The 15,181-nt window shown below is 46.7% G+C and overlaps 4 protein-coding genes across 4 annotated transcripts; 2 read left to right on the top strand and 2 right to left on the bottom strand.

Moving 5' to 3' along the window:
- Positions 1-2,629: 2,629 nt before the first annotated feature.
- On the top strand, positions 2,630-3,770 carry ACLA_088130 (proteasome core particle subunit alpha 7; the record flags this gene model as incomplete). Its single annotated transcript, XM_001272549.1, has 5 exons — positions 2,630-2,632; positions 2,696-2,761; positions 2,815-2,973; positions 3,048-3,374; positions 3,429-3,770. The coding sequence occupies 5 exons, from the start codon at positions 2,630-2,632 to the stop codon at positions 3,768-3,770; spliced, it is 897 nt and encodes a 298-aa protein (XP_001272550.1).
- Positions 3,771-3,959: 189 nt separating this feature from the next.
- Positions 3,960-4,744, bottom strand: ACLA_088120 (lumazine synthase RIB4; the record flags this gene model as incomplete). The annotated part of the gene is made up of 2 exons (XM_001272548.1): positions 3,960-4,377; positions 4,479-4,744. 2 exons carry the CDS (start codon positions 4,742-4,744, stop codon positions 3,960-3,962), a joined length of 684 nt encoding a protein of 227 aa, XP_001272549.1.
- A 511-nt stretch (positions 4,745-5,255) lies between these two features.
- Positions 5,256-7,711, bottom strand: gfa1 (glutamine--fructose-6-phosphate transaminase (isomerizing) GFA1; the record flags this gene model as incomplete). Its single annotated transcript, XM_001272547.1, has 6 exons — positions 5,256-5,476; positions 5,535-5,696; positions 5,791-7,184; positions 7,273-7,504; positions 7,571-7,641; positions 7,707-7,711. 6 exons carry the CDS (start codon positions 7,709-7,711, stop codon positions 5,256-5,258), a joined length of 2,085 nt encoding a protein of 694 aa, XP_001272548.1.
- Positions 7,712-11,301: 3,590 nt separating this feature from the next.
- Positions 11,302-15,061, top strand: set1 (histone methyltransferase SET1; the record flags this gene model as incomplete). Its single annotated transcript, XM_001272546.1, has 2 exons — positions 11,302-14,896; positions 14,958-15,061. The coding sequence occupies 2 exons, from the start codon at positions 11,302-11,304 to the stop codon at positions 15,059-15,061; spliced, it is 3,699 nt and encodes a 1,232-aa protein (XP_001272547.1).
- Between the last annotated feature and the right edge of the window lie 120 nt (positions 15,062-15,181).

Here is a 15,181-nt window from a genome sequence, read left to right as displayed (position 1 = left end):
CTTAGACAAGATCTGTGACTGAAAAGGATTCAACTGATGTTGACTAGATATAGGTAACATGTTGTGGGGGAAGTTTTTTCTTTTATTTATCACGCCATCTCCGGCCAACACTCTCTTCAATATTGGCAATGGTCACTGGCTTGGGCAGTGGCAGGTTGAACGACAATCAATATGTTGGTTATCAAACTAGGTTGTGGGCACCTGGGTGTGTGGAATTCAGGATAAGCAGAGAAAATGTGAAAAGTCAAGAAAACCCTGTGAGAAGAAGGAGGAACAGTTGCCAGACTATTGACGGCCTTTTGAGTTATTTGTTTTAGGTGATGGATACATATTTTCCTGATTCTGCTTACCACCCAAGAAATTCAACAGTCATTCCTTCTCCGTTCAGCATCAATTAAGGAGGAACATACACATCTTGCTCTTTGAATCTGCTCTGTGCATCCTTCTCACGTAGCCTTGTTGTCAAGCATTGAAATCACAACTAGTGAATTCATACAAATCTGGTTCATCAGATAGTCACTGTAATCTCTGCAATACATATGCTGGGTTATAAGGATACAACCACTGTTGAATAAGCTGGGGGTTTAAAATGCCTAAGCATATAAATGCTCAGAGTTGCAACTTGCAACCATCTTAAGAGGCTTGGATGAGTATTACAAAAACTCGGCCCGAGGGCTCCCCAGTCCCCACATTGGGAACGGAGAATGACATGACACCACATAAGGTAAAAAGCCAAGTGGGCCAGGTAGGCAATCTCAGCCTGAGCTAGGTCCAGCCTCCAGGTATTTAGATAGATAGCCAAGAACACAGTTGATGCAACCACATGGTTTGAAAGGCACTTCCCTTCACACAAGGCCTTTGTTTGTCTCTTTCAACCACAACTAATTTGACATCACTGCGACTCCTACTTATCTACACAACAACAACACAGTATTATAGACACTAGGTAGTCATGCACACCAAAAACTCAGATTTGTGACGTCATAACCAGGTTCTTAACTCAGCAGCTAATTCAATCGCATCGGACAACAGCACGGGGATTTAGTATTGAAACTGAGGGTCATGTATCCAAATTTTGACATTAGAGCGAACGTCTGATGGTGTGGGCATCAAGATCTCAACACTACTAGGAAAGTAGTGCTTATTGATACAACAGCACACTTGTCCAGAGTGTAATGAGTGTCCTTGTATCACGATTAAGATGAACAAGCCCATTCAGGAACATTCCATGGCACAGACAACACCTGGCCAGGATTGATCATAGCAAGGTCTATGTTATTTGGACGTATTATCGGATGCGTATCTCATATTCCATCATTCCTCGCGAGAGAGCGTTTGCCTATCATTACTTATCGCTAATGCAAATCCATAGAATCCGATACTGTAGCCTGACGCGCCACATGTGAAGAGTGATGGTAGTGCTGCGTGATACTGTACATGATCGGGTTGCGAGTCGGGAAGGGCCCCCCCTCGTCCTTCGGTTGCTCAGAACCCATACTCATCTGCTTGGAGAAGAGTGCTGCAAGATCATGTTGCATTGCGATATTTCTCTCGGTCGCCAATAAGCCACACTAGAGGTGACACGGTCAGGAAGTCAGTCTGGGGACAGAGGAACTGGGAAAATGCAACTACCTCACTACAGCAGGAGCTTTCATTAAATTTATGGAGCGCAGTAGGACATTTAGTGACTTGCCCATAGAAGGAGCATGAATGCGAACTGGAGGACGACGACATTATATTGTGAGAAAGTCCCTTGCGGAAAATATAAACAAGGAGCTTGATTAATTGATTGACTGAAAGATGAAGTGCCACTCATTCATCACCCAAGCAGAAGGTGAAGAGGATAATATGAGATTGCAATCAACACAGCACATTCATTTACAGATGTTGCTCAGTCCTTGGAGAAGTACCTAATCCAGCTGATGAGAGTCGGGGCGCCAAGAAGTAATGTAGGATATAGATCGGCCAAATTCGACTGGACACCCTACCACTGAAAGGAAGTTGAGAGTGAGAAAGAGTCGAAACAACCAAGGAGAGACATGGGCGAAGTGTCTTTTAAGAGACAGAATGTGGTTTGATGCCTAAAAAGCCTGTACAAAAAGGGTTGGGCACTCAACTGGGTGAGATGCTGATGATGATGAATGCTTTGGAAGGAAACCAATTTGAAATCTAAACAGCAGAAAGAACGGTACTTCTAACCAACTGTTTTACAAAAAGAAGTGGCTTTTCAGATAGAATCTCATGAACCAAGTTCCATAATGACCACTCATGGACGACCATAGTTATATAAGTATCAATCTAAGTAATAAACCCAGAACACAGCGGAGTGCCAAGTTAATGTCATGTGATACAGAGGGCTTAATAATAGGTCCTGATAGGCAGAAACCCCGTGACGCGACCCCAGCTACAGAGGACTGTAGGTACATACCCAGCAAGATAGCTACCTAGCTACGATACCACTTTCAAGCTTCCCACCTCCTTGGCTTATGAGCAACTATTTGGACACATCGGCAAAATAATCTAATCTTTATCAGTTTCTGCTCAACAAGTCAATCGAACTTTAGCCAGTCCTCCTCAGCTGGCCCTGCTTCTTACCCTTCTCGGTGATCATTGCTTCATTCTAACAGCTATGGTTCGATCTCGCCTCATTCTGGTTTCGTTGTGTTGTCCAAGAAGCTAACCCAATCATCTCAAGACGTCCATCGGTACCGGCTACGATCTGTCGAATTCTGTATTCTCTCCAGACGGTCGGAATTTCCAGGTATTAGGTTTACCATTCCCGACAAATCAGGAGTTACTTATCACAAATGGCAGGTTGAATACGCAGTCAAAGCCGTCGAGAATGGAGGAACAGCTATTGGCATCAGATGCAAGGACGGAGTTGTCCTAGCCGTTGAAAAGATTGTCACAAGTAAGCTTTTGAAGCCAGGCGCGAATAGAAAAATTGCGACAGTGGATCGCCATGTTGGCATTGTAAGGCCCCAAACACTTACTCCACCCAAGAACCAGCGAGGGATACCTGCTAAAACTAGTTCTTCATTATACAGGTCTCCGCCGGGCTAGTCCCAGATGGACGTCACTTCGTTTCTAGAGCTAGAGATGAAGCCTCTTCCTGGAGGAATGTATACAAGGGGCCCATCCCAGTCTCCGCCTTAGCAAATCGCTTGGGCAGTTATGTTCAAGCATACACACTCTACTCGAGTGTACGACCCTTCGGAGTTACAGCTATCGTCGGAGGCTGGGATTCCGAAGCCGAACTGGCTGTTGATGGTCAAGTCGGAAATGGACCAGTTTCAGGTTCAGGAGGTAAAGTGGAGGGTGCAAAGACCGGCGGTCCCGGTCTTTATATGATCGAACCAAGTGGGCTGTACTGGGTAAGATATTCGGGGAATTTCTGGTCTTTGGCGACATGCTGACTGCCTATAAAGGGCTACTACGGTGCCGCTACCGGCAAGGGAAGACAGGCTGCAAAAGCTGAACTCGAGAAGTTGGATTTGGCTTCCGAAAATTTGACTCTTCTTGACGCTATCAAAGAGGCTGCTCGAATTATCTATGTCGCCCACGAAGATAGCAAGGACAAGGAGTTTGAGTTGGAAATGTCCTGGATCAGCTCATTAGACGGGCCTACGAAGGGAAAGCACGAAGAGGTACCTAGAGAACTTCGCGAAGAGGCCGAGAAAGCAGCGAAGAGAGCTCTGGAGGGAGAGGACGAGGAAGAGGAAGAGACGTCGAAGGAGGATCCAAGCTCAGGTGAGCGAATGCAGGAATAGAATCACCCAACGGAGACGGCTGCTCTATAGTACGAGAACAATCAAAAAACTTTCCAAGGCGGGAGTGAAATCAGTAGAACCGGTTTTATATCAACCTATATTTTCCAACTTTGCTTTTGTCTCAAGGGCGCGCTGTGCTTCGACCAGGTTTGGCATACCCGTGCAATTTCCCATATAGAATTGGCAGCTCTAAATAACCTTGCCCTCGGCCCAATCTCTTCTCTTGATTCCAAGTTCCACGGCGGCGCTACCCCAATCCTCGCCGTGATTATGCATCCCCTTCTTGCCGAGTCCGGCTCTCTCGAGGCCTTGTTCCTCCGTTAGAACGGTAAGCACTCCAAAAATAACTGGCACGCCTGTATCAAGTTGAACCCGCATCAAACCATGCGACACGGCGTCCGCAATGTATTCGAAGTGCATTGTCTCTCCCTTAATGAGAACACCAATGGCGATGATAGCATCGAACGGCCTGGGTGCGTCTGCGATAGGAGATTGTGGCGTTGTCTTACTCAGATCTGCGGTAGAGGATGAAAGCAAATCCGTCGCGCTGATACCTGCTGCAGAAGATGATCCTTTGGCGGCTTGCAACTGTGAGGCTGCATAAATTCTAGAGAAGGGGGAAAAAAATTGCATCAGATGTGTCCATTCGACAATGAGACATGACACGGGCTGTGTCTCCGGCTTGAATTCAACCTCATGGCGGCTTACCGCTGGGCAGCAAATGGCAACTCATAACTGCCAGGGACAGTCTCAAGAGTGATGTTTTCTTCAAGCACGCCGGCTGCCAGAAGGCTTTTCTTGGCTCCCTCAAGAAGAGGCCCTATAATTCCCATGTTCCACCTGGCGTGGACAATAGCAATCCGCAGTCCGGAACCTTCAGGAAAAAGATAAGCATGCAGACAGTCGAGGAGGGAACAGATGAATCTCTCACCATCAGAAATCTGCGAGGCTCCTGGCCCCTTCAGTGATGTCATTTTGATCTGAGGGTATCTGTCGCAGATTCTCTATTGGTAGGTCTATCCTGAAAGACAATTGGTGAAGTAATAATGGTGGTGATGTGTGGATGAGATGAAAGGACACTCTATTCTACAGAGAACAGTCATGCTGAGATATGTGGGGAACTTGCACCCCGCCTTTGGTGGGAAGATAATCCGTACATACTGGTGAAACCATGAACGAAGGTAGATTCTGCTCTAGTGACTACGCCTTCACGGCTCAATGCAATAAGAGCTCGACGCAGTATGAACAGTCAAAAGAGAGTGGGTGGTAACAGTACAAGCTAGTGCTTCTCGAATCAGACAATGTCGTCGACCACAACCAATTACGATCAAGCGACGTGTACAGAAATGCAGTGGGGAGAGAGGTGATAATATGCGTAGTTCTTCTTATAACTATGAATACGTATTGAAGCCCATAAAAAGGATATCTGAATGTCTCCCTAACACCTGATGCCCTCAAACATCACGACTTAAACGGCCCGCCGATTTACTCAACAGTGACCGACTTCGCAAGATTACGTGGGAAATCAACGTTAAGGCCCTCCGCAACTGCCAGCCAGTATGCAATAAGCTGGAGTGGAATCACATTGAGAAGACCCTGAAGACAATCAACGGTTCTCGGAACCTCGATTTTCTCGGTCTGTGCGGAAGAGAATTCGGGGTCGTCATGGTTGCAGATCACGATAGGACGACCACCGCGGGCGATGACTGACACATAGTTAGGCCCCAATAGTCACTTTTTAAAAGGAAGGATTCTTGTACGTACCTTGCTGGTAGGCATTCAAAGACTTCGAAAAGATATTGTCCCGGGTGAGGATCATGATGATGGGTAGGTTCTCATCGACCAAGGCGAGGACACCGTGTTTCAGTTCACCTGACATGACCGCTTCGCAGTGAAGATAGGAGATTTCCTTGATCTTAAGGGCTCCTGCATAGAATGTGTTAGCAAGTAGACACCGCACGGTGGTACATAGGGAAGAGGGATGAGTAAAAGATAATACAGATCAGAGAGATTGACTGACCTTCGAGAGCAGTCGGGAACTGGCTACCCCTGCCCAGTAGAAGCAAGCTTTTCTGATCTTTGAAAAACTTCGCGCACATCTGTTTGATAGGTTCGTTCAATTTCAGGATTTCTCGAAACTGCCCGGAGATCTTGGCAAGGCCGTCCATAATCTCCTCTCGTCGTTTTTGCTTGGAAGCGCGATCCTCGCTCAAGGAGAGTGCGAACATAACCATGGCGACAAATTGGGAAGTGTACGCTTTGGTGGAAGCTACACCAATCTCGGGGCCGGCATTGATGTGCACACCACAATGAGTCAACAGAGAAATAGAGGAACCAACAACATTGACAATACCAACAGTCAATGCACCTCGTTCGAGGCAATAGCGAAGGGCGCCGAGAGAATCGGCAGTTTCCCCGGACTGAGAGACGAAGACGCAGGTGTCATCTCGGAAAACAGGCGCCTGTCTGTCTAGAAAGTCCGAAGCAAGTTCCACAGAGATTGGTATCTCGGTGAGTTCTTCGAACACCCCGCGGACCGCCATACATGAGTGGTAGCTGGTGCCACAGGCAATGAAGATAATTCGTCTGCATCGACGAATGGTGGAGATGTACTGCCGAAGCCCACCGAGAGTGACTTGTTTGTTTGCGACATCCAATCGACCTCTCATAGTGTTGACCACCGACTCTGGCTGCTCGAAAATTTCCTTCTGCATGAAATGATCGAATTTGCCTTTCATGATCTCTTGCAGTTCAAGCTCAATGGTTTGGATGGCGCGAACATTCGAGGTTCCATCATCTTTGGTGAGTCTGTGAATGTTCAGCTGACCTTCATGCACATGGGCGATGTCATCGTCTTCCAAATAAAGCACTTTCTTCGTGTGCTCAACAATCGCAGAAGGGTCGGAAGACAGAAAAAACTCTGCTGGCTGAGGGATGCCATCATCGGAGAGGAACGCGCGAGACTGAGACCGGTGCAGAAGTGATTTGTCAGGAGGAGCAAGAAGACCAGTCGCCGACTTCTTGATAGCGACATTCTGAGAAGCCTGTTCGGCGGGGAGAGCTCCATCTTCTGAATATTCCACATCGACAAAATCCACTTTCATTTTCTTGGAGGTTCTCACGCCAATGACAAGAGGTGATCCCTTACGAGCTGCGATTACCTCGTGAGGGTAATGAGCCGACTTAATAAGGAGACCAAAGGCACCCTCAAGCTCCTTCACGACGGCCTTTGCAAGGACCGTGAATTCAATATCAGGCTGCTGATCGTAGAGATATTTCGTGAGCTTTGCGATACATTCGGTGTCAGTTTCCGTCTCAAAGCGGAAACCCTTGCTCTCTAGAAGAGCCTTGAGTTCCTTGTAGTTGGTAATGATGCCGTTGTGGACGACTGCGAATTCCCAATTCGGGTCAGATCTGTGAATTTGTGTTAGCTAGTCTCTCACGAGACACACTTCCCTCCGGGTATCATGATATCCGCGCCGGGACTCGGAATTCAACTTACCTGTGCGGGTGGCAGTTTTGACGCGAGGGCATTCCGTGGGTAGCCCAGCGGGTATGGGCAATACCAGCATGGGACTCGAATGTCTTCGTCATATCGGGCTTCGATTCCTCAATGAGTTCTTTCAGCTTTGCGACCTTGCCGACTTCCTTGAAAGCGCAAACTTCATTCTTCTTGTCACCATCTATGGCAAATCCCGCCGAGTCGTAGCCGCGATACTCGAGTCTGGAGAGTCCTGCAAATCACCGAAACAAAAATGAATAAGAATATGAATAGCATCAAATGTACCTGGGTTACATACCATTCAAAAGGGTGTCAATGATGAATTTGCGGTCTCTCTCGACCAGGTAATTGATATAGCCAAAGATTCCACTGTGGTATGTGAGCTATCCGGTTTGAAATGAGCAGGCATGAGGACCCAGATTCAATAGACATACCACATGATGGATGATGGTTATCAGCGAGAAGCCAAAATAAGACTGGAGGAGAAGATAGAGGATGGAAAGACTTGGAAATCCAAGACAAGGTTCGCTGGGAGATTGGATCGGCTGGGGTGGGATGGAGGGAGAAAGGAGGGGGGAGGACTAAAAGAAGAAAAGAGGGGAGAGTTCTGAAAAATGCGGTGTGTCCAAGACAGTGAACTCCCTTTCACTAAGGGATGAGGTTCAGGAGAGTCAATTGAGTTGACAGATAATTGCTGAGGGGGAGGGGGAATGCTGTTTGTGTTTGTTTGTTTTTTGCTCAGGGATGGGGGTAAAAGCACAAGAGTGTTTTGGGTGAAGAAGGGAATAGATGATGGCTTTTAAGGGGATCAGCTGAGAGGGCAAAGGGGAAAGAACAGAGGATGAGTTGGATGGAGTCGGTGTCTTGTCTGGTTGAGCAAGTTCAACAATCTGGGAGGAGGGGGGAGCTGTTTTGTTTTTTGTTGCGAAAGTGCCCCACCCATCGGACCAGGGATTAGGGAAGCTGGCGCTGCTCTGCCTCACTGCCTGTGGAAGACTGGAAGGTACCTTAGTCACTAGAGAGATACGACTAAACTACCTTGGTAACTAAACTAGTAGGAGTATAATTAGATCCATATTTTTACAGATCGACTCCATCATAGCGGTACTATTAATATCGTTCTTATTGTTGTCCAAACTAAGTATCAGAGGAAAAGTGGCAAACAAGCATATCTATGGCAACAATCTGCGCCTCTTGCAGTTTTTCTGAGATGTCTCACCTGTAACTTGGTTGAAGACTACCTACCGAGCCCGTACAACAAAGTTCATCAGGCACGAAAATTGGTAGCTGATGAGGATAATGACTGAGGGGTGTTCAATCCAACTGCTAGCCTAACTATCGATAAATCTTTCTCGGCCTGCTAAATGACTGCAGGCAATGATGCAAGATGAATTGTTGATTGACTAGTTTATACCGCTATTTTACAGGACCACTGGGTGATTAAGGTAGATGTCTTCCATGGTTTACTACAGTATATTGGTAAGGTACAGGACCATACATCCACCAACTGTTGTATGCCTTGCCCTGTACGGAGTAGATAGTTCAATTATTCATCAACCTTAGGTAAAGAGAACCTTACATGCATCATCCACTATATGGACAATTTAATTTCCTTATGTTGGGTAGGTAGTACCTATCTATCTACATCCCACTGTCCACCCTTCAGGTATATAGTTCCATAATCACATTCACAGGTGGGTTCTAAACTTCTGACATCTAAGATTCAATGATACACAGTCCCACGTTGCTCTGGCTTTTCTACAGAGTACATGAGTGGGCACTAATAAATACCCCCATAAAACTGTTTAGTGTTTACTATTATATTTGGTAGCTCCCCATTTCTATAGTGATGGTTCATAGGAACCACTTGTCTTTAATACAGCCAGTCTATACATTCTCAAGTATAGTAAAAGAAGTAAACTGAAGATGCCATCATTGTCCTGTTCAGATCTGGTTGATTGCTGAAATATGCTAGTACCTGATATGTAACTTTATACTTCATTGTATGAGACCCTAGACCTTATTTACAAAGTTACTTTCTCCTGCAATGTTATGCGCCCTAGCAAATGACTGTAGCAGGCACTGTTGGGCAGAGGGAAGGGGAGGTGAAGAATAGAGTACGAAAATGAATGACAATGGAACCTAGGTATGTATGGCATTATATACCATAGAAACAGATATTGATTAGGTACACTTTGTTTGGTGATAATGATGAAAACTTAAGCCCAATGGAAGCTTTTGAGAAAGAGTCCCACTCTATCAGGTCGAGTACCTGTAGATAGAATCGTAAATTGTAGGCAACCACCTGGACAGTAGGTAGACTTTTCCCCCTTTTCCCAATAATATCTTGTGTCTCTCATGCTTAAGTACCAACATATCCGAGATGTCCTTTCTGAAGTTGCTCCCTATTCTTCGTCTTCAATTCAGATTATGAGCTCTCCACTCTGTATGAAGTAGCCCAGGTACCCCATTTCAAGCTGAATGTACATCATACAGAGTATTCTATAAAAAAAAGGACTCCTAGGTAGTCCGTCCCTTCTATGTAACTGTATAAATTGATCTACAAGTATATTGCTCGAGTCGGCAGGCCCTATCTTCTTGAGCGTCGGTAGGCTATCGGCTCCTCGCATCGTTGGTCCATCTATTTCCTATCTCATTCCAGAAGAGGTTATGGAGCCCGCTCTTGACACCACGTCTCTGGGTAAAAGGTTTCCGTCATTCTCGTCTAGTAGGCATAGATTTTGAGCGTACATAAGTAGTCCATGACGCGTCCTAGCCCAATTGCGAGGACGGAGGAGCTACCTGCCTCCGTCTAGACATAGCCCGTTTTTAATCACAATGGCTTGATCAGAGTACAGTCATTTCATGCCACTGGTTTGCTGTTCCGGGTTCCTCGTGTGTGGCGCATCTCGTGCATCGTCGCCTACAGGTCAACAAGTGTTCATGCTAAAGAAAATATCTTGAACACATCTCCCCAACCCCCCAAATTTCCTGCTGAGCTCCTGAACCGGACCTGCACATTACAGCAGATATTCAATGATTCCGACAACTACATTTAGAACAAAGGATTCTGAAAAGGCATGATTTGAAAAGAAGAGCAGGTGTTCAGAACACTGAGGCGGTGTTCAAAAAAACAGAATATGCGGTATGAGTCCGAGATATAATGCCTAAAAGAGGAGAGGACATGTCAACATCATCAAAATCTCGATCAAGACCAGATTTGACCACAATGCCCTATTGCGAAGATGTCTGGTAATGGACTTCGCGCCAGTTCCATTTTCCTTGGACAGCTTCGAGTGATGGTAATTATAAGGTCGTTGACTTAAATTGATAGATTTAGTAGGGTGCGCAGCAAAATTCGCATGACGGGGACATTGCAATATATGTATGGGTACTTGGGTAGGTATGCAAGTGGTTCGGTGAAAATGGGGAAATGGAGTAGTCAGCCATCCCTGCCGATAGACTAGAGATGTCTGCAGAGGAATTTGTACATCATTTCTGTGATGATGCTACTTAGTCTCTGAACCATAAAAGAAAACGACAAATAGTTTTAGACATGTGCGCACAGTATTATACTGACCTCTTTTCTTTTCCTGAAATTGAGTGCACATGTCCTTTATTCTGTTGACTCTTTCATAGATTTCACCCCACAAAGCTCTTGCCGTGATTTGCTGCGTGCAGTTTTTGGCCACCAGTTTGATCGCCCTGGTAGGGGCACCTTATTTCCAGCTGCCATCCTCTGCTTTTTTGAGAGAACCTACGGCTTCTGTCATTGATATCCCTCGACGCGCCTTCTTTGCCGACTCCCTCCTCGCAAGTCCTCTGCGCTTCGTCTTGTTCTTTCTCTTTCCAGAGAATAAAGATTTCTACGCGATTATCGTTGCTCATTCTCGGCAAGCTGCGAAACCTGGGTTATATTATTAGAAGATCACTGGCCGTGAGTCATCACATCAGTTGATAGACTGCGGTTAAGGATGCTGCGTTTTGGTTCCAGCTTGTCAATTTTCGGCTTGTAAGCCTTCTCTCATTATGTCACGCACTTCAGCCGGCTATGCGGACTTTTTCCCCACCGCTCCATCTGTTCTTCAACAAAGGAGAATCAAAGCACCACGGGATCATTCCCTAATCAAAGATCGCCCTGGGAGCGAGCCAAAAGATGGGCAACTGCCATCTCCGGAAAACACCATAGCCAATATCTCAACGAACAGCAGCACACTCGAATTTCCGATAACAACGATACATACGGGCCAAGAGAAGACGCAATCCAGAGAAACCGGGAGGATCAATCTGGACACAACAAGTACGGGGTCATCAATTCTGAGCTCAACGCTTGCCCAATCTAGCCTTGCGCAGTTGAAGGAATTACAGATTGACACTCTAACACCCCTCACTAATGCAGGGTCATCTCCGCCTCAGAGGTCTAGCCCATGTCAGTCAAAGTCGGCAGGTGGGATTGCAGAATACAATAAGCCCAGCAACTTCGTGACTGAAGAGGCGAAACTTGTTGTCACCCCTCTTCATACACCTCCAACCCCACAATCGCAAACTCCGCGCGGCGGCGACATCAAAGGCAGCAAGTTGATTTATGATCCCGATATTGATAAACGATCATCGAAAGAGAAGCGTCGCAAACCACAGTACGTGGATTTTGTGGTCAGTGACCCAAAGAGCTGTCCAGCGGATCCGCGACTGAGCATATCGAATTACACACGTGGAGCCGGATGCAAGCAGAAAACGAAATACCGGCCAGCTCCTTATAGATTGAAACAATGGCCATACGATGCTTCAACAACACTCGGACCAGGACCACCTATTCAGATAGTGGTCACTGGATTTGATCCCCTAACCCCGATTGCTCCAATAAGCGCACTATTCTCAAGCTTCGGTGAAGTTTCAGAGATAAATAATCGCACAGATCCCATTACTGGTCGATTTCTCGGAGTATGCTCAGTCAGGTACAAGGACAGTAATTCGTTTAGGGGTGCTGAGTCAATTCCTGCTGCAACTGCTGCAAGGCGAGCTTTTTTAGAGTGCAAGAAAGAACAACGAATTGGGACACGGAGGATCAGAGTGGAACTTGATCGCGATGGGGCAGTATCAGATAAAATTGTTGCAAAGACCATTGAGTCTCAGCGGATGGGACATAGGAAAAATACTGTGTTGGAAGAAGCAAAACTCGAACCACGACTAAAGAGGAGCGAACCGCCTCCGACAGCGCCTAAAGGTCCTTCACGATCCTCCACACGCCCCGGGCTCGCCATACCCGAAGGGCCCAGGGCGAGCTTTGTCAAGCCAGCCGTACCATCGTTAGTCGAGGAAACCCCTATATTGAGTCAAATCAAGCGGGAGCCCTACATTTTTATCGCACATTGCTACGTGCCGGTTCTTAGCACGACCGTTCCCCATTTGAAGAAAAGACTCAAACTGTTCGACTGGAAAGACATTCGTTGCGACAAAACTGGGTACTATATTATCTTTGAAAACTCCAGACGTGGCGAAGAGGAAACTCAGCGTTGTTTCAAGGTATGCCACATGAAACCTCTTTTCACTTACATCATGAATATGGAAAGCCAGCCTTATGGAAATCCAAACTATGAGCGAAGCCCAAGCCCAGAGCGTCTTCAGGCAGAGCGGAGAGAAAAGTCTGAAAGGGAACGGGTGAAAAGGGAGGCAGATTTGGATATTGAAGAAGAAAAACAACAGAGGGCAATCAATATGGACCCGTGTAGGGAAGTCCTAGCTCTCATTGTTCGTGATCTGAAAGATAAACTTCTCGAGGATGTGAAATCGCGCATTGCGGCCCCAGCCTTGTACGACTACCTTGATCCGGAGCGACATGCCCTTAAGAGACAACAGTTGGGTCTCCGGGATCCAGAAGGAATCAAGAAACCTGCCTTTCGGATTGATGTGGAAGCATCCCTGGGACCTGGTCAGTCTCGGTCCGTTCTTTCAGATGGCCGACATACATTCAGCCCTTATGGCCTAAATATACTTGCCCTACCACGTATCAGGAAATCACATCGACTGAACAGCGCAGATGCTGCCTTCGTGGATGAAAGGCGCAAACAACCGATGCGGAAAAAAGAAGTTCGGCCTCTCTACCACAGACTGCAGCAATTACACAGTGTTGACGATTCGGATGACGAGTCGCGCACTCCGTTCACAGTGGATCCTGATGAACAGGACAGTCGTCCTCCCAGTCGAATGAGTTCGAGATCTTCAGATTCTGATGACGGCGAATCCGCCCCGGAGGCCTTGGATGGCTTTGTTTCAGCACAAGCCAAGCATGGAATGGACGTATTACAAACCCCCGTGACTGAACATACGATAGATCAATATCCACACAAGGATACACCGGACTCGTCTTTGACCTGCAAAAGGAAGCGGCCTGCTGAGGATGTTGAAGCGCGGAAGAGGCTTAAAGAAGATGAATGCGAGCATCTCAATAGGAATCTGCCTGCCGAAACTGCTCTTGATCTGTCAACCCTAAGGGTTGATCATGATGTTTTAGGGTCGGTCGATCACATTGACGACTACCAGAAACATTCAATCCAAGTAAGCGACAAAACAATACAGGCGCACGAGGATCACGAGCAGACTTCGGATGGTACACCTGATATCGATTCCATTATACAAAATGCTGGTATCGAAGTGAAATTGCAATCACCAGATGAGCATGACAATGCAGAGAGACATGACGGTATGAGAACGGAGGTTGAATGGGGCGTATCGAATAATGAACCCCGCTCAACGGTCGATGATGATGAAACGATTGTCATGGATTTAGATGGCTGGCAGGCTCTGGTTAAAGACGAAGAGGACTTGTGCTTTCTTCGTGATGTATTATCTGGACTGCCATGGTCTAAGGTCGACAATTTGTCGGCATGGGCATGGCGGCAAAAGGAAATCAAGGCCCTCAGTCGCCCCAATGAAACTGGGCCTGTCCATGAAGAAATTAAGATATCGGGTTACTACGTCTGCAACTTTACCGGTGCTGCTCGAACTGAGGGAAGAAAGAGAATCCTGGAGTCCGAGAAATCCAAATATCTACCCCACCGTATCAGGGTTCAAAAGGCTCGTGAGGAACGCGAGGCTAAGGCGAGGAGTGATCCCCATGCCACAGCTGCTGAAGCTGCCAGAATCACCGCAGCAAAGACCATATCCAAATCTACTTCAAGATCAACCAGGGTTAATAATCGCAGACTGGTCGCAGACATCAATGCTCAAAAACAGGCTCTTCCCATGCAAAGCGGAGATGGCGATGCTCTTCGATTCAACCAGTTGAAGAAACGGAAGAAGCCGGTGCGCTTCGCCAGGTCAGCAATTCACAACTGGGGCCTTTATGCGGAAGAGAACATCTCGGCAAATGATATGATTATAGAGTATGTGGGCGAAAAGGTGCGGCAACAGGTTGCAGACATGAGAGAAAGACAGTACTTGAAAAGCGGGATTGGTAGCAGTTACCTTTTCCGGATTGACGAGAACACTGTTATAGATGCCACGAAAAGAGGAGGTATTGCTAGGTTCATCAACCATAGCTGTACCCCTAACTGCACTGCCAAGATCATCAAGGTCGATGGTAGTAAAAGGATTGTCATATATGCTCTTAGGGACATCGAAAGAGGTAACTGACACTCGTGCAAATTAGATGCGCATTGACTCCACAAGCTGACATTCATACACAGATGAGGAGCTAACCTATGACTACAAGTTTGAAAGAGAATGGGATAGTGATGACAGAATCCCATGTCTTTGCGGTTCAACTGGTTGTAAAGGATTTCTTAATTAGGGTCATCTCGAGAGCTCAAGTCCTGCCCTGAGACTTGACTTCATCTGGGACAACAGGCTCTTTTCAGTTCCCGCTTACCACATCTTGGCTCTACGAGCAGTTGGCTGGCTTCCAACATCT

Source organism: Aspergillus clavatus, genomic scaffold (assembly GCF_000002715.2).
Source record: "Aspergillus clavatus NRRL 1 1099423829798 genomic scaffold, whole genome shotgun sequence".
Taxonomy (NCBI): Eukaryota; Fungi; Ascomycota; class Eurotiomycetes; order Eurotiales; family Aspergillaceae; genus Aspergillus; species Aspergillus clavatus.
Note: the sequence above shows the minus strand (reverse complement) of the source record. Positions and strands in the feature narration are given on the sequence as shown.